This window comes from Staurois parvus, unplaced genomic scaffold (genome assembly GCF_062004578.1).
Source record: "Staurois parvus isolate SC_StPar_1 unplaced genomic scaffold, SC_StPar_1.0 ptg000832l, whole genome shotgun sequence".
NCBI lineage: Eukaryota > Metazoa > Chordata > Amphibia > Anura > Ranidae > Staurois > Staurois parvus.
In genome coordinates this window covers 98,698-120,573 of record NW_028318628.1, presented here as the reverse complement: position 1 = coordinate 120,573, position 21,876 = coordinate 98,698, and the positions used below count along the sequence as shown (strand labels likewise).

Sequence of the window (21,876 nt, the reverse complement as noted above, 5' to 3'; positions counted from 1 at the left end):
GGGTACTTACCTACAGGCTTTTGGGTGTATGCAGACACTTTTTTGGTATTGGTTCTATTTTGGTTGTTTGACTGTTATATACAAGTAATGTTGAACTTTGATAAAACCCTTATATGTACTTACTTGCTGTTGGAACAGAGATAGACTCCCTGTGTGTGCTTTGTGTGTTTCAACATGATACTCTGCCATGTATAACTAACATGCTTCTATTGGAAGTACTTACATTCATACTACTTTTCTTTGTGATATATTTTTGAATCACAAGAAAAAAAAAACAAAAAAAAACTTTTCTAATAAAAATATAAATTTGATTTAAAAAAAGAAAAAAAAATGCAAATAAAATATTAACGTTTTGTTTTTTTTTTTTTATATTTATTCATAGTGAGTGGATACCACAGTACTTTTCCCCTTTGAAGGATCAGAAAAGGAAGACTAGCTCTCTACTGTGAAATGCTGTAATTATACTATAGAGGCTAGCTCCTTTTTAAATTGAAACGCCCATAAAGCAGTTATGTTACTTACGTGAAATCCTGCAAAACTACACGAGCTGGAAGGAAGGGCACCTCTTGATTTTCACATTTACTCTTCCATTTCAAGACTTTGAAGACATCCTCTTCTTTTACCAAGACACCATCACAGTTTCGCACCATAGTTTCCAGCACCACACGTATACAGTATGGCAAAGTGTCTGCAGTGAGGAAATAATATGCACAAACATTTCACTTTTTTTCTTTTAATATTTGTTCAAATAATGAAAAGATAAGAAAGGCCTTCAAAATCAAGAAAAAAAAAAACCTCAATTGTAGAAACCAACTTACCATAATCTGATGTCTGCAGTTTAGATACATTAAAGAATGTCTTGTTAGGACTGCAATCAAGAGATTCCACCAAGTACTTGAAAGGATTCTCTAACGAAGTACAAACCCACAGTCAAAATTATTGGCAAGTTTAAAGTGTATTTACACAAAAACATTTTTTGGTAATTATTTTGATAGAATTGCAAATAGATAGAACCCATCAGATTTTACTGCTATCCATGATTTTGTTAGATTGCCCCTTACTCGCTGTTCTGGGGACAACCTTTTGACCACTCTACCTAACACTAAAAAAAATGTTTTGGCTATATGTACATTTTAATAAAAGCCTTTCAAAATAGGATATAGGAGCTACCATTGCTGATGCTGACAAGTTTTAGGGCTGTCATATTTACCCTTGGAAACACTGAAATCAGTGCTGAGTCTTTGTTCTAAAAGAACAGTAGCATAATTAATCAGTACTTGTATCCAGAACAAACGAAACTGCAGCTCCCCCACACCACATACAGAAGTTAGACGCATAAAATGAAAATAATAATAAAAAAAAAAACAAACAAACAGCAAAAAGATTGGGAAGGGCACCAATCTGGTGCAATACATACTAACACTTTATTAAAGTATTGACCACTCCCTGCCCATTGTCAAATGATGACCATGCAGAACTTTCATCTTTTCGGGTGGATGTCATATGATATCCTCCTGCAAAGTGGCCACACTGCACGGCCAATGGACACAGCAGATGACAGATCGCTGTACCGGGCAGCTGCTGGTACCATGTGATCGCTATCACTAATCACAGCAGATCACATGACAACTGTAAACAATGAATGGCTTCAATTCATGCCATTCATTGTGTACAACTGTGTTGCTAGCTGTGATTTGTCACAGTGGGCACATGATACAGACAGGGCTAATCACAGCCCATCTGTACCATGCGATTAGCTGAGGCCAACCACAGCTGATCACAAGCACACACACTGAATCAATTCTATTCAGTAAAAAATGGTTGCTTATACCAGTGAGATTCACTGGTACAAGCAATCAACTTGTAAAAAAAAATTTTCCCCTACATACTGTCACCAGTGTCCCTGATCACCACCACACCAGTTATATGATGCTGTATTGCATTGGCGACAGTATGTAAAAAAATAAATACATAAACAATTGTGAAAAATAAAAAAATTAATTTCATAATTTTCCAAAAAATTACAACTTCAAAAACAAAAAAAAAAAAAAAAAAAAAAAAACTTGCCATGCCTCTTACTAAATAACGTGGACTGTCTACTTTCCAAAAAAAAAGGAGTCATTTGGGGAATATTTGTACTGTTCTGGCATTTTTGGGCCTCAAGAAGTAGGACAGGCTGTCAGTACATCAGAACTGATGGATTTTCAGATATATACCATAGTCTGTGGACTTTGCTACAGACTAAATAATAAACACGGATTTGGGTTATTTTCACCAGAGAATTGTAGCAGAATACATTTTGGCCTAAATTTATGAACAATTAATATTTTGCAAAATTTTATAACAAAAACAAGAAAAACGTGGGGTTTTTTTTCCCCAAAACAAACGTTCATTCATTTTTCGTTCATTTAGCTAAAAAATAAACCCGGTGGTGATGAAATACCACCAAAAGAAAGCTCTATTTATACCCATATGAAATTATCATTCCCCCCCCACACAGTGTTGCATGACTGAGCAATTGTCAAACAGCGACAACTGAAAACTGGCCTGGGCCAATTTTAATACTCTATTAAAATAGTATTCGTGTTTATTGCACCAGATTGGTATGCATCCCCATTTTCTGTTTACATGTTTATCCTTGCACCGTATTGACCTCTGTGAGTCAATGATCATATGTATATTAGGCATCACAACACCTTATCGTCTGCATATTCGTTAAAGACTAGAAATGCAGGAAAGCAAGGATTAGGAAAAAGTATGCAGCTTAAAAAACAAACCAGCAGTTGTAGCTCCCATTTCCCTGTCCTGATAGGTTCCCCTTAAAGAAGAACTATAGTCAAAACTTTCTTTTTCATTTTGGATAGAGTATAGGAGGGTTACTCCCGTCAGATTTTTTTTTTTCGTAATCTGTTCTGATTTCAATTCACTTTCTGTCATAAGCAAAAAGGAAGTGAGAGGAAATCTCTGCATATTAAGGGAATTCCTTTAAAATCTTCCGTAATGGAAGTTTTCCCCTTTATTACTTTTCTGGGGACAACCTAACATTTATGTTTTTCTTTTACTTTCAATATTAACGGTAAACAGAAGGGGAATCTCCCTAATGTGGGAACAGACAGCAATAAAACTGACAGGTGTTCTAATCCATCTTCACTCTATCCAAAACCTAAAAACAAGTCTTGCCTATAGTTATATATAAGTACACAAAGAAAGGCCATCATGTTTTAAATAAAAAATAATGCATCACATACCTGTCAAATTGGTTGTGAAATCCATCATCTTCTTATCTGTCTGCTCAGATCTGCTACCAACCTAAACAAAGAGCACACAGAATGCTTACATTGAAGTATTCATTGTATAAGCCTAATACGTAACACTTCACTAATTAAAGTGGTTCTAAAACCTTCAGGTTTTGTACCTTAATGCATTATACACATAAAAAGGTAAAAACAAAAAACCACCACACCTTCTGTTGCAGAGGATCCCCCTCTCCAGCCCCCTTATACTTACCTGAACATGATCACAATCCAGCAATGTGCATGAGAACAGTGGCTCTCCCAGCTCGGTCACTCCTCACTGGACAGATTAACAGCAGCAGGAGCCACTGGCTCCCACTCCTGTCACTCAAACCCTGTGACAAGGGAGCAGGGGTGAGCAAGAGTTTGTTCTGCTGCCATAGCAAAGCAAAGGAGCCAAGAGCATCAGCAGGGAGCCCCAGAAGAGGAGGATTGGGGCTGCTCTGTGGAAAACAAATGCACACAGCAGGTATGTATAACTTTTCCGATTTTAATTTTTTTAAAATTGGAAGGTTTAATATCAATTTAACCACTTGCCCTCTTAAGGCTTTACCACCCTTCATGACCAGGCCATTTTCTGTGTTACGGCAATGCGTTACTTTAACTGACAATCGCGCAGTCATGCAACGCTGCACCCACATGAAATTTACATCCTTTTTTCCCCCCACGAATTGAGCTCTCTTTTGGTGCTATTTGATTGCCTGTGCATTTTTTATTTTTTGTGCTATAAGCAAATTAAAAAAAAAAAAAAAAAAAAAAAAAAAAAAAAAAAGCACTGACACTGTACTAATGGCACTGGGCAGGAATGGGTTAATGTGAGGGGCGATCAAAGGGTTAACTGTGCGTTTTACTAGGGGGCGTGTTCTTCACTGTAAGCACACTGATTGGGATGGCTTTACTGTGCACAGCCATACCGAGCAGTGTGCTTGAGCTGACGGAGGAAGATTGTTTTGTTTACAATCTTCCTCCCCGTCGGAGATGCTCAGTAATCACCGGGCGCTGGCGAGTAATTACCGGCCAGGACCCGGTGATTGACATCCGCGGCCCCGAATGGCGGCGTGGATAGGGCTCGTGCACCCCCTACCCGTAAATGCAAAATCACGTATATATGTGATTTTGTGCACAGGTGCCGCCCTGTAGCAGTATATCTTAAGCGGTTAAGTACAGTCTTTAAAAACAATATTACATTCCTTGGTCTAGAAGCATAGTGCTTACACCTGTTGAGCGACAGCTAATTGTTACACTAATCTTGAAAGAATGATGGTTTGTAAACAGGAGTACCAAGACAAAGGGCCTTGAAACAGACAAAGAGGTTTTAGAAATGGCCTTGGGCGTGCCTGAGCTATTGTGAGCAATTTCTGCTCATCTAAGAAGAATGTCTGAAAAGCTAGCCGAAAAGTAATTTTACCCGATATATAGTCTTCTGCCATTAAATCTCTCAAATAACTTCTGTTCACAAGTTAAAGTAGTAGTCAGTTCCATCACCAATTCATCACTGGATAGAAAGAAAACAAAACAGAGGGCACACTAGCCTAGGGCATTACCTAAAAAACATTTATTGAATCAATAAAAATAGGTATTGTACTCACAAACGACAATTTTGTCAAAGGCACATCATGAAAGAACAGCTCTGTCCAATCCACACTACGTGTCTGTCCAAGGACTTGCCTCTTCCTCAGAGCCAACTTGGTTCTGAGGAAGAGGCAAATCCTCAAAATGCGTTAGCCTGTTGGAAGTCCAGGGTTCCCATTCCACACAGACATAGTGTGGATTGGACAGAGCTGTTCTTTCATGATGTGCATTTGACAAAATTATCGTGTGTGAGTACAATACCTATTTTTATTGCTTCAATAAATGTTTTTTAAGTAATGCAGTAGGCCGGTGTGCAGCACAGAGTGAATATTTCAGGACATCCAAGATGTGGTCATAGCCTTTATCAAGTCCATTCTCAAGCGCAGGAGTATTTGGGTCTGTTTTTACCAATTCATCATTACCTAATTCATCTGCTAAATAATCGAATATGCTGCATAGTCATAGGTTTTCCTATGTTAAGTTAACTTTTCTAGGATTCTAAGTCATGTTCTTTTTTCCCAAATGGAAGATGATTAAAGTTCCAATATTGTATTTTAATTATTGCTGGCCTACCCATATTAAATCTGAACAATCTTGAAGTTTGTAAAAGATTAAACAGGTTAGGAGAAAAAAAAAAAAAGAAGAAGGGGGAGGTACAAACAGCAACTGCCCCAACCTATAACTGGCCTTCGCAGCAAGGAGCACATGGAAGGGCAACGCATGTCGATGCTCAGCTCAAAATTACCAGCCAGTCTGCAGCAAACCAAATTGGCCTAACAGTCCACATTAAAAACGGGTTTAGTTTACACACATTTGCAAATATGAAGGAGTTCAAGTCAAACTGGGACTTTTAATTTTCCAAGTATAAAAAGGGATGCTAGCATGGTGGTACTACACGCAGAAGTAAGTGGCAAGTGTGTCCATTTACTGATATGCAGCACACATGTAGTGGGCCAGTCCAGAGATCGTTACTCAAGATAGCAGACAACAGTGTTAGTGCGTGCATGGAACACCGTGTGGTGATGAAGCTTCTTCTGAACAAAGGCGTAAAGCCTGCGGATATCTACAGAAGACTACATGCACAGTACAGCGATGAGCTGCAACAAGACATTTGAATGGTGTAAACATTTCAAAGATGTCCGTACGTCCATCAGTGACGATCCCAGTCATGGTGGTTCCCAACCCACAGCAGTCATTCCTGTGAACATTCAGCGTGTGGAACACCTGATCCTGGATAAATCGATGCATAACCTGTCATGAAAATGCACAAGAAAAATCTGTGGAAAAAAATGACCTGGTTTGATTAATAAGGGCATCTGGTTTCTCCAGGACAATGCACGAGCTCATACTGCTCACTGTGCTACATGCCCATTACAGCAACTTGGCTTTGAGGTATTGCCACATTCCCCCTTACAACCCAGACCTCACTCCGAGTGATTTCCACCTGTTTGGACCCCTAAAATAGTTCCTCAGAGGTCAGCTTTTCAGCACTGATGACAAAGTGAATACAGGCTGTCCTAGGATGGTTCAGGTGTATTGACAAATCTTTCTATGTCGAAGCTTTCCAGGTATTAGTTAAACACTGGGTTGAGCTGGGAATTTATCTTTGTTGTTTTTTGACATACGTCGCATTTCCATGTGCTCCTTGCTGCAAAGGCCAGTTTTAGGTTGGGGCAATTGGGAAAATGGTGAAGGTGTGCACTGGACACCTTTTCTGCCATTGTACAAATATGCTGGGTGTCCAGTGCGCCCCTGTGTCTACGCAGGGGTGGGCTCCCTTCAGGCACAACTTCCCTCAATCTATCCATTATGATATATGTGCTCCTATTGTGGAGGCTCTCAAAATTTATAGTTAGGACTGCAGACAATGCTTGGGTGCCGTGAAGTGGCCTCTGCAGCTTACGCATTTATTTGCAAATCTGTGCAAACTAAAACCCTGCTTTTAACATGAACTGTTAGACAGGACAATTCTTTTCATTGCAGGCTGGCAAGTTAAGCTGAGAATATTTCTTTACTGTTGTATGACAAAATGGTGCCTGACTAAAAGGATAAGTTCACCTTTACAAAAAAAATAAATAAAAAATTAATAGCAAATTTTGGGGAAGTAAAAAATTATGCATTTGATAGAAGTCTGTAAAACATTGCACCCAGAAGATTGTGGATGTAATGCTACGGTCCTGCAGATTGTGTAGCTGTCTGCCTGCCGTACCTCCAATACAGGCAGGTCGCTACACTCAGAGGAAGAATCAACAGACTACCAGAGTGCTTAACAGCCCTAGAAATTCATTGGGAACTACAAGCAGACAGTTACAAAGGTGTGTTTTTGGTTTTTTTTTTTCAGATTGCGACAGCGAGCAGGGGGAGAAGATCATCTGGTCTTTGTCAAAATGCAGGCGCGGGGGGGGGGGGGGGGGGGGAGCGGAGGCTGGTGAATCTAGAACATGTTACACCCTGAATATTGGTATAACATGTTACAAAAGGTGAACTTATCCTTTAAACAATATGCATAAATTATTGATAGCCGTGGCCACAATTAGTCAGATATCAGGTAAAACTTAGGCGAGCCATAGATGGTTCAAATCTCGGCTGGTTCAGCAGGAACTGGACGAGATTCGAACCGTGTGTGGGCAGGCTGAATGTACCAAGTTGATCGATAAACCTGGGTACAACCAGCCTGCCGGATGTACCTGCGATTATCGCTAGTAGCTGCTATACCCACTAGCAACAGTCACTGTCTTCTCCCGGCAGGGACAGATTTCCCTGCCCACACCCCTGCCGCGAGAAGACAATTGCTTAGCATGAGGGATTCCCCTATCGGCATGGTCTGTGTTGATGAGGGAATCATGGTTGCAGGAAATTTGCATCATCTATGGCCTGCCTTAGTCTCTTGGATATAGAACACAAGCTTAAAGAGCAACAAGAGAAAGCAATGAGTGAGCCATCTAGGATATTCAAATACGGCAGCTGTGCTAAAATCATCAACTGCACACTGAATTCTATGTAATAAACTGCAGCAAGAATGCAGAGAGCATTCTGTGGGTCTTTCTTCCTATATCACCTCAGAAACATACACATCAAGCAGCCTGTAGTGGATAGTTTCGGGATATCAACCCCTATACATATCACAAGTGGGGGTTTCTTTGATAACCAGATTACTGACAATGAGAAGCGTTGTGAACTGATGCATTGCAGCAATGCCTGGATGAAAAACTAAAGTACTGAGCAGATACGCGGTTTCAATTCTGAATGGATACCTTAAAGTGAAACTTAACTGCTGCACCAATCTGTTCCATCTGCCCCCCCATTCATACAGCCATCTTCAGAAATCCTTCACATATTCACACACAGGGGATTTCTGCAAATGCGCACAAATGTTGTTAGCTTCTCGTACGTGCACGCTAACAGCCGCAGTATCAGATAAGCTGCACAGTCTGCATATGTGCCATATCTTGCACTGCGCATTTACCTATGGTAACACTACCACAAGAGATAGGTGTGACATGGCAATCCCTGGAGACAGAAGGGCCCAGCTGGAAAGCAAGAAGCGCTGCCTTGCAGCACAAGAAGGTACTACAAATCAAAAATAGAATACCTTTTCCCCCATTTTTGTAAGACGGAGAAACAAACAGAACAGGTTGCTGGGTTCAAGTAGAACTAAAGGCAAAACTCCCCCCCCCCCATTTTGGATAGTGCAAAGGAGGGTTATAACCTAATTATTTTGCTATCTGTGTCCCAATGGGGGGGGGGGGGGTTTACCTTCATTTCCTGTCCCATAGCAAAACAGGAAAAGAGAAGAAATCGCTGTCCCCATTGGAAGATTTCCCCTCTATTGCTTTTCTGGAGACAACCCAAAAATTAGAATTTTCTATCACTTTCAATGATAGGTAAACAGAACAAAGAGCGAATCTCCCTAACTGGGTGAGAGGTAGCAGTAAAAACCACAGTGATCTAATCCCTCTCCACTCTATTCCAAAACAAAAACTTTTGCCTTTAGTGTCCAGTCATACTCGTGATTTCAGGTGCAATTTCAACTCACAAATTGCACCTGAAATCGCACATCTAATGAATGTGAATGTCAGTGATTTAACATGTGCGAGTTGCTGCAGTGCGATTTCTAAAGTAGTCCTTGCATTACTTTTTCTACAGTTTTGAGATTTCACATACATATAATACAATGGAAATCATACTGCAAATAGCAAGAAATTATTGAAAATCTTCACAAGTAGCAATAAAGTCTTCAGAAATTGCACGATTTTAAATGGTAGCGGTGCGATCGGTGACTTCTTTATACTACAAGTTTTGCTTTAAGCCCCCAGTCACATTGGGTGCGACTTGGCATGCCATGAAATTTGCAAATTGTATGCCAAGTTGCACCCTATTGTCCGCTATTAGAGCGGTCATATCGGTGTGGTTCTGACTTGCTCGGAGCCGCACCAATTTCTAGAGTAGTACTTGCACTACTTTTTTTGCGATTTGCATAGACATCTGTGTCAGATGGCTTGCAAATAGCAATGAAACTAGCAGGTCACCCGATTTTTAAATCATGCAACTTCTCTGTAAGTCGCACGATTTCAAAATCAGCTTTGATGTGACCGGGTTGTTAAGGTACTTAAAAGTAGTAACGGCTTAAAAATCAACTATTTTACCATGTCATTACATATTCCCCAAGTTCCATATTCACAAATAATTAGTGTTCTTACAACCTCTTTACCAACTTTTAGCCTGGGTTCACACTTATGCGTTGCAGCATATCGCATGTGGTTCGCACAGGAACCGCACCGTATTCCTGTGCAAGTCACATGAGAAATTTGTGCGGTGCAATTGGAGCCATACATACATACAGTTGTGTCCAAAATTATTCAACCCCCACTGAAATTGAGTGTTTTGGCCAGTTTGACATTGCTTTTGATCATTCAGTCATCTTGCTTACATTTACATTAAAGAGGCACTTGTAGGTCAGACAAATATAACATAACAGTTATAATGAAATAACCACAAATGTCTTTTCTGTGCTCACAGCATTATCAGTTTTATTCAACCCCCAAGTGACATTCAATCTTAGTACTTAGTACAGCATCCTTTTACAGTTATAACAGCTTTTAAACGTGAAGCATAGCTTGACACAAGTGTCTTGCAGCGATCTACGGGTATCTTCGCCCATTCTTCATGGGCAAAGGCCTCCAGTTCAGTCACATTCTTAGGCTTGCGCACTGCAACTGCTTTCTTTAAGTCCCACCAGAGGTTCTCAATCGGATTTAAGTCTGGTGACTGCGATGGCCACTCCAAAATGTTCCAGCCTTTCCTCTGCAACCATGCTCTAGTGGACTTGGAGGTATGCTTGGGATCATTGTCCTGTTGAAAGGTCCAACGTCTCCCAAGCCTCAGGTGTGTGACGGACTGCATCACGTTTCCATCCAATATCTCCTGGTACTGAAGAGAATTCATGGTACCTTGCACACGCTGAAGCTTCCCTGTACCTGCAGAAGCAAAACAGCCCCAAAGCATGATTGACCCTCCACCATGCTTCACAGTAGGCAAGGTGTTCTTTTCATCATAGGCCTTGTTCTTCCTCCTCCAAACATAGCGTTGATCCATGGGCCCAAACAGTTCTAATTTTGTTTCATCAGTCCACAGAACACTATCCCACAACTTTTGTGGTTTGTCCACATGGCTTTTGGCATACTGCAGTCGACTCTTCTTATTCTTTGGAGACAGCAAGGGGGTACGCCTGGGAGTTCTGGCACGGAGGCCTTCATTACGCAGTGTGCGTCTTATTGTCTGGGCTGAAACTTCTGTACCCACATCTGACAAATCTTTTCTCAGTTCCTCAGCAGTCACACGGGGACTTCTCTCCACTCTACGCTTCAGGTAGCGCACAGCAGTCGAAGTCAGCATCTTCTTTCTGCCACGACCAGGTAGCGTTTCAACAGTGCCCTTTGCCTTGAATTTGCGAATGATGCTTCCTAAGGTGTCTCTTGGTATGTTTAACATCTTTGCAATCTTCTTATAGCCATTGCCCTTCCTGTGAAGAGAAATCACCTCTTCTCTTGTCTTCCTGGACCATTCTCTTGCCTTCACCATGTTTGTAACCACACCAGTAAATGTCTAGAAGGAGCTGAGTATCACAGTCATTTTAAAGCTGCCTAATTGGTGCTTATTATGCTTGATTGCTGCTCGGTGACATCCACAGGTGTTTTCAATACCTGATGGAAAGCACCTGTATGAACCTCTGTTCTTCAGAGTGGTAGTCTTTAAGGGGTTGAATAATTGTGGCAATGAAGAAACCACATAAGAACCATTTACTACTGTATTACATAAACAATTGATGTCATTTTAGTTGCATTTGGGTAGTTACAACGTCCTTGTAGGATTTGATTCTGAATACAATTCCAAATGTACACTATAGTCCCTAAACCCCTTTACAGCATTGGGGGTTGAATAATTTTGGACACAACTGTACATACCTTTTTTGGTCCGCAATAGAATCAGACTGCATGGGTATTCACCGATTTTGGGGTGTTAACATACACACCTCAAGTGTTTCGCATGAACGGGGTGCAATTGCGATGCAGTGCGGAATTCACACAAACATTTGACTCAATATTACTTGCTTTTTTTTTTTTTTCTTGTAAATTAACACTGGAACATTTTACTTAGGGCTGCAGCTCTTGTGTCAGTCGTGCTGGAGGGCATTACTACATTTCAAGGTAAACAGGAACAGCATGTAAACTAAAACCCGTGTAACCACATGACACCTCCATCTCCCAGTCAGAACTGTATAATAAAGCGATTTCCAAAGGTACAAAACATTTTGATTTTGAGCCATCACAGAGAAACATAAGGTTAGTACATGAATCATGACATCATACATAGAGGATGTGTATGTGGCTCTGAACAGCCAGCAGAGATACACTACACTGCCAAAAGTATTGGGACGCCTGCCCTTACATGCACATAAAATTTAATGGCATCCCAGGCTTAGTCCGCAGAGTTGAATGCTGAGTTGGCCCACCCTTTGCAGCTATAACAGCTTCAACTCTTCTGGGAAGGCTGTCCATAAGGTTTAGGAGTGTGTCTATGGGAATGTTTGACCGTTCTTCCAGAAGTGCATTTGTGAGGTCAGGCACTGATGTCGGATGAGAAGTCCTGGCTCACAGTCTCTGCTCTAATTCATCCCAAAGGTGTTCTATTGAAATTGTCCAAAATGTCTTGGTATGCTGACACGTTTAGAGTTCCCTTCACTGGAACTAAGGGGCCAAGCCAAACCCCTGAAAAACAATCCCACACCATAATCCTCCCTCCACCAAACTACACTTGGCACAATGCAGTCAGGCAAGTACCGTTCTCCTGGCAACCGCAAAACCCAGACACGCCCATTGGGTTACCAGACAGAGAAGAGCGATTCAACACTCCAGAGAACACGTCTCCACTGCATCCGACGCTATGCATTGCACTTGGTGATGTAAGGCTTAGATGCAGCTGCTCGGCCATGGAAACCCATTCCATGATGTTCTCTATTCACTGTTGTTGTGCTAATCTGAAGACCACGTGAAGTTTGGAGGTCTTTAACTATTGGCTCTGCAGAGCTGGCGACTTCTGCGCACTTCAGCATGTGCTGACCCCGCTGTTATTTTACATGGCCTACCACTTCGTGGCTGGCTTGCTGTTCCCAGTTGCTTCCACAATGTCATAATACCATTAATAGTTGATTGTGGAATATTTAGTAGTAAGGAAATTTGACGGGTGGACTTATTGCACAGGTGGTAACCTATCAAGGTACCACACTTGAATTCACTCACCTATTCACCCATTCTTTCAGCCTGGGTTCACATATGTGCGGTATATAGCATGTGATTCGCACAGGAACCGCATTGCATTCCTGTGCAAATCACATGCGATTTGTGTGCGGTGTGATTGAAGCAATATATTTTGTATGGCTCTAATAGCACCACACCAAAAACATGCAGAACCCATTTTTGGGTTCGTACTAGAATTGGATCGCATAGGTATTCACACCTACGCGATTCAATTCTGCACATCGCACTGTGTTTTGTGTACCGCTTTCAGGGTGTTAACATACACACCCACAGCAGTCTGCATGAATGGGGTGTGATTCTGATGTGATGCGGAATTCGCACTGAAACCTCTGCAAATTCTGCACAGCATCAGTGTGAACCAGGGCTCACAAATGTTTGTAGAAGCAGTCTGCATGCCTAGGTGCTTGATTTTATACTCCTGTGGCCATGGAGGTGATTGGAACACCAAAATCCAATTATTTGGAGGTGTGTCCCAATACTTTGGCAATATAGTATATCTTCTCAAGGAATAAGTAAACACAAAAGCTGGAGGTTTTTTTTTGGAGACACAGAGAAACACTGTTGGTGCATTATCTGCCAACAAACCCAACATAACCCTATTTATCTTCTGCGTTTGTTTTGTGTTTCCCCCTTTAGGCTCGTAATGGGATTTGAAACGTTTTCCAGCTATGGTTTTGTTCATAGAACTCTTTTTATAAAAAGCAGCAGTGGCTTAGTTATCCCATGGAACGTTTCTTTCATTGAAGCTGTGGAACTCTACAGCTTCTTCAGTTATCATTGACCTCCTACTTTTTCTGACTAATGCTCACCTTACATGTTCTCCGATTAGTCAGAGGGGAGAATTTATCAAAATTGGACCAGCCAGAATCTGCAGCAGCTTTGCTTGGCAACCAACCAGCTTATATCTTTCATTTTCAAAGCTTAACTGAGTAAGTTGAATATAGAAGCCAACTGGCTGCTAAGCACAGCTGAGCCAGTATCTGTCTGCTCCAGTTTTGATAAATTCCCCCCCAGAGTTGCAACTGTGTAATAATACTGTTAAATAATGAATTTAATGATGCCTTGGGGATATGTAAAGTTTTGGAATTTTTTTTATCTAATCAACCATGTGATGTTTTTCCAGAGCTTTATGGTAAACGTATTTTGACAGCGCCTTGGGTGTGTGTTTGTTAAGACAGGTTCTCTAATAAACTCCTAAGTCTTCCAGAAATGTGTATTTAGAGAAGCCATTCCCAACTAGAGTTCGCACAGAGGTTGCTAGGTGTTCCTTGTGCAGTGGCCAATTGCCCTCCCATTTCATAGTTCCTGCACTGTTCCAAGGCCAACTCTACTTGATGAATCAATGGAATGACACAATTGATCTTCTTACTATCTGTAAAGCTGCCATTTTGACCATCACTGTAAGAGGGGAATTTTTCCCTCTGACCACCAGCGTAAGGGCCATTTTTTTTTCTAATCACCCCCAAAAACTGATTTTTAGAATGGGGTTCCTTAAAATGCCAAAGGGCCGCAAGTAGGGCACCAGGGCCATGGAGGAACACTTGAATTAATTTTATGTGCAGCTCTCTGCACCCCAGCAGGCACCAATCTGTGTTTCCCTATTGCTCTGTAAAGCAGTGACTTCCAGCAGTTTTTCTCTTGCCTCATGTCCGCATTCTCTACCCATTTCTTGAGTGCAGTGCGGCGTGATGTCACTGGTTGCAGTAAATATTTCCCCTATTCAGTGCATGTTTTGGAGATATTCCTTATACTTACAGGTAAACTTTATTATACAAGGATTGGACCAAAATTGAAACACCAGGTAAAAGAACAAAATTGTTACCCAATATGGTGTTGGCTCGCCTCTGGCATCCAAGATGACCTGAATTCTCCTGGGAATAGACAAATATAAGTCTTGGATGGTGAATAATGGAATCTGATACCACTATTCATGCAAAAATAATTCCAGCTCCAGCTCTCGCAGAGATACCGGAGGCAGAAAACCAGAACGAATTTTGTGCTCCGATATTAACCATAATAGCTTTATAATATTGAGGTCCGGTGACTGCGGCGTCCAGGGAAGATTCCAGACTTTCTGCATGCTTGACAAACCACGATTTGACAACACCAGTTGTGAGAAACGGAGCATTATCATTTTGGTAAATGGCGCGGTCTTCGGGAAACAATGTCTGCACAATGGGGTGCACATGGTCAGTCAAAATTTGTAGTCACTAGCAGTGACTCTACCTTTCAAAGTGATGATGGGGCCTGCAGAATACCAAGATATGGCTGCCCAAATCCATGATTGCGCTGCCACCATGCTTTATAGTTGGCACAAGACAGTCCTGGTCGTGAGTTGTGTTTGCCACATGTAAACACGTCTGGTGGTGGGGGAACAGTGTGAAGCTCGATTCATCGAACCATATTCCAGTATTCCATTGATCGATTCTCTACAATTTATGGGTGTTGCCGCTCTCTCTCCTCTTCTGAGCATTAATACCAATCACTGGTGGTTTGGAAATCGCAGCTTGCCAGTGAATGTTTTGTTTATGGAGTTTCCTCTGCAAATTTTTTGTGGACACGGGCTTTGGAAGACTGAGATTGAGCTCTGAAGTCACTTTTGCGGCAGTCGTTTTCTCATTCCAGGTCACCATGCTGCGCAATGTTCTTTCGCCTCTTTTGGTCAGTTGACCATGTGGACCACGCTTGTGCTCATCAGACGACTTTTTTGCAGAAACTGTACATGCTGCCATAACCTTTTATACTGTACCTTATGACACGGCAAACAAATTGGCAACTTCAGTCAGAGGCACCAGCTAAGCAGGCACCAGCAATTTACCATCTTTGAAACTCCGTAAGATCTGACATGACTCCGTATTACTAGCAGCGCACACAGTGAATGACAAAAGTGAGTCTTCCCACCTGTTAGCCAGGTGTCTCATCACTTTGCTTTCAATACAAAACATGTTTTCACTTTCACACCTATAGATCATGTAGTATTTCCATTTGTGTCCAAGCCCTGTAAGATTACCTGTAAATACAAGTCACCAAGTGGTTTGTACTACCGCTTTAAAGAAGAATTCTAGGTATGTGGTCTAGCTTGGACCAATGCAACTATGCATATACCATATCTATGGATCCATCTAGAGGCTGGAAATCACACTAGTAGATAGTGATACTACACGGGTATCCACTCTCTTTAGGGTCCCATGCCAAGTGGGAACACAGGAGGTCAGCCACTTGACACTGGCATCAATCAGAGAATGCCTCATATTTTTTCAAATAACGCAAAGCATTTTCTGATTGGATTAGGCGGAGTGGCAATCCAATCACCTCATCCAATCAGAGAACACTTTGCATTCATTGAAAAAAAACGAAGCATTCTCTGAACGGTGCCCGTGCAGTTTGGCACATGAAAGCACTGCAATGATGTAAACTAGGCTCATTGGAATACATTTTAATTGCATATACACTCGTACTGCGTGTCAAAAAGGCACCTGACTGCATGTGGTGTAAGTGCTCAAGTGCCCGTTCACACCAGAACGCAGTGCAGGAAATCTGTGTTTCATGCACATTTCCTGCACCGTGTTTGAAAAGCACTTGGTGTGTAATCTGCTGTGGGTATTTATATAATCCTAACGACACCCCAAGCTCAGATCACAAATGCAATGCATCTGCCTGCAACGGATCACATGGTACTACAGTACCATGTAATCCGGTTACAATGAATTTTAAAAAAGTAGCGCATGCTCTAATTTTGGTATGATCCAGCGTGATTTCAGCCCATTCCAATGAATGGGCAGAAAACTGCATCACACAGGAACACGGAGAGTGCATTTGATGTGCATTTTGTATGCGCACTTGACGTGCATGTTTCCTAAGCTTGCATTTCCTTTGAGGTCACTTCCATCTTCTCTGGGCTTTTAGGGTCGGTTCACACTATAGAAACCCAGTCCAGATGAGTTCCGGATGCGTTTCTGCATGCATGTTTTTTATGTGTTTTTCACCCGTTCCGGTGCATTTTTTAAGCATTCCAGTTAAGTCTTTTTCTTCAATTTAAATAGGGACATGTGCATTCCAGTGCTTTTTACGATGTTCCAGTACAGTTGTGCGCAGAAAAAAATACAGCTTTTTCTACTTTTTTGTCTGCAACCAGAACGCACTGGAACCACAAGCACTGATGTGAACTATGCCATTGACAACAATATAACCTACTGTGTGCGTTTTGGATGCAGAAAAAAAGCTACCGAAACGCATGTAGCATGAACTGGCCCTTAGGCCAGGTTCACACCTGTGCGTTTTTCTATGAGTTTTGCAGGAATGCAGTGCATGTTATTTATCATGATTTCCTATGGATCATGTTCACATCTATGCAGTTTTTGCAGTCATGATTTTTGGAAAAGGTCAAGGACTTCTTTTCCTGCAGCCGTTTTTCATGTTTAGTCCAATAGACTTCAATGGAACCGCATAAAAACTTAAGTGCTGCGTTTTGCAATTTTTGGTGCATTTTTAATCTGGCCACCAACAAGTTAGCCAAAAAAAAAATAAAAAAAAAAGTCAAAAACGCATGTGCAAAAACGCAAAACGCACTGCAGAAACGGATCAAACACACACTGCATAGGTGTGAACCTAGCATTACGTGCACAGCACTGTTTCTGTGCAGAAAAATGCAGCTTGCTGTATTTTACACTGCAGTGCAATGCCAGGGTTCTCCAAACTTTATAAATGAAGAGCCAGTTTACTGTCTTTCAGACTTTAGGGGGGACGGACTGTGGCCATTGGGAAAAAGAAAATGTGCTGGTGTCGGGGGGAGGAACAGTGCCCCACCGCTGGTGTCGGGGGGAGGAACAGTGCCCCACCGCTGGTGTCGGGGGGAGGAACAGTGCCCCACCGCTGGTGTCGGGGGGAGGAACAGTGCCCCACCGCTGGTGTCGGGGGGAGGAACAGTGCCCCACCGCTGGTGTCGGGGGGAGGAACAGTGCCCCACCGCTGGTGTCGGGGGGAGGAACAGTGCCCCACCGCTGGTGTCGGGGGGAGGAACAGTGCCCCACCGTTGGTGTCGGGGGGAGGAACAGTGCCCCACCGTTGGTGTCGGGGGGAGGAACAGTGCCCCAATGTTGGTGTCGGGGGGAGGAACAGTGCCCCAATGTTGGTGTCGGGGGGAGGAACAGTGCCCCAATGTTGGTGTCGGGGGGAGGAACAGTGCCCCAATGTTGGTGTCGGGGGGAGGAACAGTACCCCAATGTTGGTGTCGGGGGGAGGAACAGTACCCCATTGTTGGTGTCGGGGAGGAGGAACAGTACCCCATTGTTGGTGTCGGGGGGAGGAACAGTACCCCATTGTTGGTGTCAGTAGCAGGAACTATGCCCCACGGTTGCTGATGGTGGGGGGGGGGATAATGCCCCAAGGGCTGGATAAAAGCAAGCAAGGGGTCGCAGTTTGGAGACCACTGGTATATGCAGTTGGAGTGCAGCCAAAATACATGTGGTGTGTACGGGCCCTAAATCTGTCCATTTCCAATGTGCTCCGTGCATGGCAGTGCAGGACACCCTCTGCGGACCGCCATGGATAGGAGAGCTGCGTATGGAGGGGAGACTGATAGATTGATAACACGCAGGACTGGACACATCTCCCCTCAGTACATGTCGATTTATTGCGGGTGCCATGTTGTTACACATCGGGAATGGCCGGGTAATAGGCGACGAGGAGGACACAGGCAGCTCAGAGGATAACATACAGATAGAGGCACAGGAAGGGGGGCAGCCGACTACAGCGCACGATGTCTGGGCGCCCCTTCGTCCCCGACACCGCCAAGGAATACCACCCAGAAGCTAGAAACACGCGAAGGCGGCCTGGAGGGCGCTACAGCCCAAACCCCGGACATACAGCTTACCGAACCGGCCGACAATTCCTCGCTTCTCCCATCACCCTCCGACCCAGCGGCCGCCATCTTGACTCCGCCGGAGCCAGCAGTGCGATGACGTCAACTTTTTTTTTTCTGAAAAACTTTATTCAAAATGTTGAAAGGAGTCATAAAGGCTTCTGAGGCACCGAAAATAAAGCTTTATTGAAAAAGTAAAGGGCAAACATTTCTAGGTAGAGTTTTATTGTTCGTCGAGACCTGAGTGGGTCACCTTCACCTGGTGTGTGATGGACCTGTAAAGGAGAGGGCTGGGCGGTGGGTCAGCTCTGCATGAGATATTCTACTGGAGGAAGTATGGAAGTCTTATCATCAGGGGTACAGACAGGAGAGAACACCTGACAGGACTTCTCCTCAGGTGACTCCACAGGAAATGCAGGCTGGGGACACGGATTGTAATGTATGAACTTTCCCCATGCTATCCAAAAAAAAAAGTTTTGTCTGGAGTTCTACTTTAACCACTTGCCTACTCTTCCTTCCTTTTACCCTCTTCCTGCCCAGGCCAATGTTCAGCTATAAGCGTTGTTGCACTTTGAATGGCAATTGCGCAGTCATGCAACACTGTACACAAACTAAATATTTTTCTTTTTTTTACACAAATAGAGCTTTCTTTTGGTGGTATGTAATTACCAGTGGGGTTTTTATTTTTTGCTAAACAAAGAAAGACCAAAAATTTTTTCTTACTTTCTGTTATAACATTTGGGAAATAAGTGATTTTTCTCCTTCATTGATGTGCGCTGAAGAGGCTGCTCTGATGGGCAATAATAGGCGGCACTGATAGGAGACACTGATGGGCACTAATAGGCGGCACTGATGGGTGCTGATAGGCTGCACTGATAGGTGGCACTAATAGGCGGCGCTGATAGGCTGCACTGATAGGTGGCACTGATGGGCACTAATAGGCGGCACTGATGGGCGCTGATAGGTGGCACTGATGGGCACTAATAGGCAGCACTGATGGGCACTGATAGGCTGCACTGATGGGCGGCACTGATAGGCTGCACTGTTGGGCGCTGATAGGCGGCACTGATGGGCACTAATAGGCGCCACTTATGGGCGCTGATAGGTGGCACTGATGGGCACTAATAGGAGGCACTGATGGGCGCTGATAGGCTGCACTGATAGGTGGCAATGATGGGCACTAATAGGTGGCACTGATGGACGCTGATAGGCTGCACTAATAGGCAGCACTGATGGGCATTGATAGGCAGCAATGATGGGCACTGATAGGCAGCACTGATGGGCACTGACAGGTATCACTGAGGAGGCACTGATAGCCAGCACTGATGGGCAGTGATAGCAAGCACAGATGGGCACTATTGGCCGCACTGATGTGGCTACACTGATCATCAGGGTACCAATGATCAGTATAGTTTTCCCCCTGAGAAATGCCGCTTACCGGCTCTCTTTCTCATACACTGTCAGCATCAGGAGAGGACTGCCGATAACCATCATTTATTATTTACACTGTGATCAGCTGTGATTGGACACAGCTGGACACATGTAAAAGGTGGCTCTGATTGGACGTTTTTTTATTATTATATCTTTTGATTTTCCAATACAAAAAGAAGAACAGTTTAATTACAAAAATATTTCACATATACAGTACATACTTCCATTTTGCCCCAACATTAACCCCACCCACCCTCCCCCAACCCAATATCCCTATCCACATCCTCCTTCCTAATCTATATATTCTCTCATAATTGTCTATCTATATCTGACTCTCTCAGGTTCTCCATTAAGGCTCTCTCCTAATTTCCCCCCTCAACCAGTTCTGTATATCTTTCAGAGGTTTCCATTTTATCCTCCTCTATGTGATATAATTCTTCCATTCTATAGATATTTTCAACTCTATTTATCCATTCATTTATTCTTGGTGGTTCCGGAACCTGCCAAAACTTGGGAATCTGACCCTTAGCTGCGCTGATTAAGTGATAAAGTCCCCTATTTTTATATAGTTTCACGTAGGGCACAATGATAAAATAGACACCTCCACAGGTCTCTCTGTACAGTCATCCCACATATTTCCTGAGTGTATTGGGTTATTTCCTTCCAGTAATCCTGTAGTTTTAGGCAATTCCACCATATATGTGCCTCTGTTCCCTTTTCTCCACATCCTCTCCAGCACAAAGGTGAAGTGTCTACTTATTGCTTATGTGCCATGCTTGGTGTAATATACCATCTATCCAGACATTTATAGTTCATTTCCACTGTGCTCATATTCATCACCCCGTGTGTTAATTTAAAAATTGTATTCCTTTGTTGTGCATTCAATTCTGTTCCAAGCTCCTTCTCCCATTTTTCCAACAACATCGGAGGATCAGTTCCTTCCATGACCATAAGAATCTTATATATCCTAGAGGTGACTCGTTTTGGGGCCCTATTTTCATTTAACAATTTTTCAAACAGATACATGTCCTTCGACGTCCTCTGTGGTTTTGGAAGCCTTGAAACAAAATGGTTTAATTGACAATACCACCACTCATCAAATGTGATAAATATTTTTTCTTCTTTAAGTTTTGAAAAGTGTGCAATTTCCCTTCATTCAATAAATCCTTCAAACGTGCATTCTTATCTTTAATCCATTTTGCAAAGGTATTAGCCTTCCCTGGGGGGAAATACTCCATTCCCACCAAGGGAGTGAATATTGAATTATATTTCCATCCTTTTTGCCTATACATTCTATCCCATACAGGCAAAACTTTTGTTGTCCGTGAATTAGCGTTCACATGCAATGTGTGAAACCTATGTGGTGTCCATACAATCTTCCATAACTGTGCCTTACTTAAAATCCCTTCCATATTTACCCATCCCTTCCCTTGTGAATTAAATGTCCAATCTGCTATTCGTGATAAACACGTTAGGCAATCCCAAACCTCCATTCCCGTTTGCTCTACTCAGAACCTCGTAACTAATTCTCGGTTTCTTATTTGCCCATATAAACCTGAGTATCTTCTTTATTATCCTAAAGAAATACCCTGGAAGCATGTGGAACTTATACAGAATTTTTGGCACTATCACCATCTTTATCAGATTTATATGCCCTATCCAAGAGGCTCCTCCCTTTGAAAGTCTGCTCAGCTCCTCTTTAATTTCATTTCTTAAGGGAATATCATTTCCTTGATAGAGACCTTTTATTGAGGGGGTTAATTTTACTCCCACGAAGCCTATTTACTTTTCCCTCCAGATAAATGGGAACTCTTTTTGTAAGCTCAACTTCTCTGACATTGAAAGGTTGATATTTACAATTTACCGGATTTATTTTAAAATTTGATAGCTCACTATACTGTTT

At 42.6% G+C, this 21,876-nt stretch overlaps 1 protein-coding gene across 1 annotated transcript in view; it reads right to left on the bottom strand.

The window, feature by feature from the left end:
* IREB2 (iron responsive element binding protein 2) overlaps positions 1 to 18,654 on the bottom strand; it is a 55,902-nt gene extending 37,248 nt beyond the window's left edge. Inside the window, exons 1-4 of the mRNA XM_089655272.1 lie at positions 18,555 to 18,654; positions 3,249 to 3,309; positions 819 to 908; positions 523 to 688 (exon numbers count right to left, since the gene is read on the bottom strand). Coding sequence (XP_089511398.1) covers positions 523 to 688; positions 819 to 908; positions 3,249 to 3,309; positions 18,555 to 18,611 — 374 coding nt within the window. The 5' untranslated portion in view covers positions 18,612 to 18,654. The remainder of the gene's footprint in view (positions 1 to 522; positions 689 to 818; positions 909 to 3,248; positions 3,310 to 18,554) is intronic.
* Between the last annotated feature and the right edge of the window lie 3,222 nt (positions 18,655 to 21,876).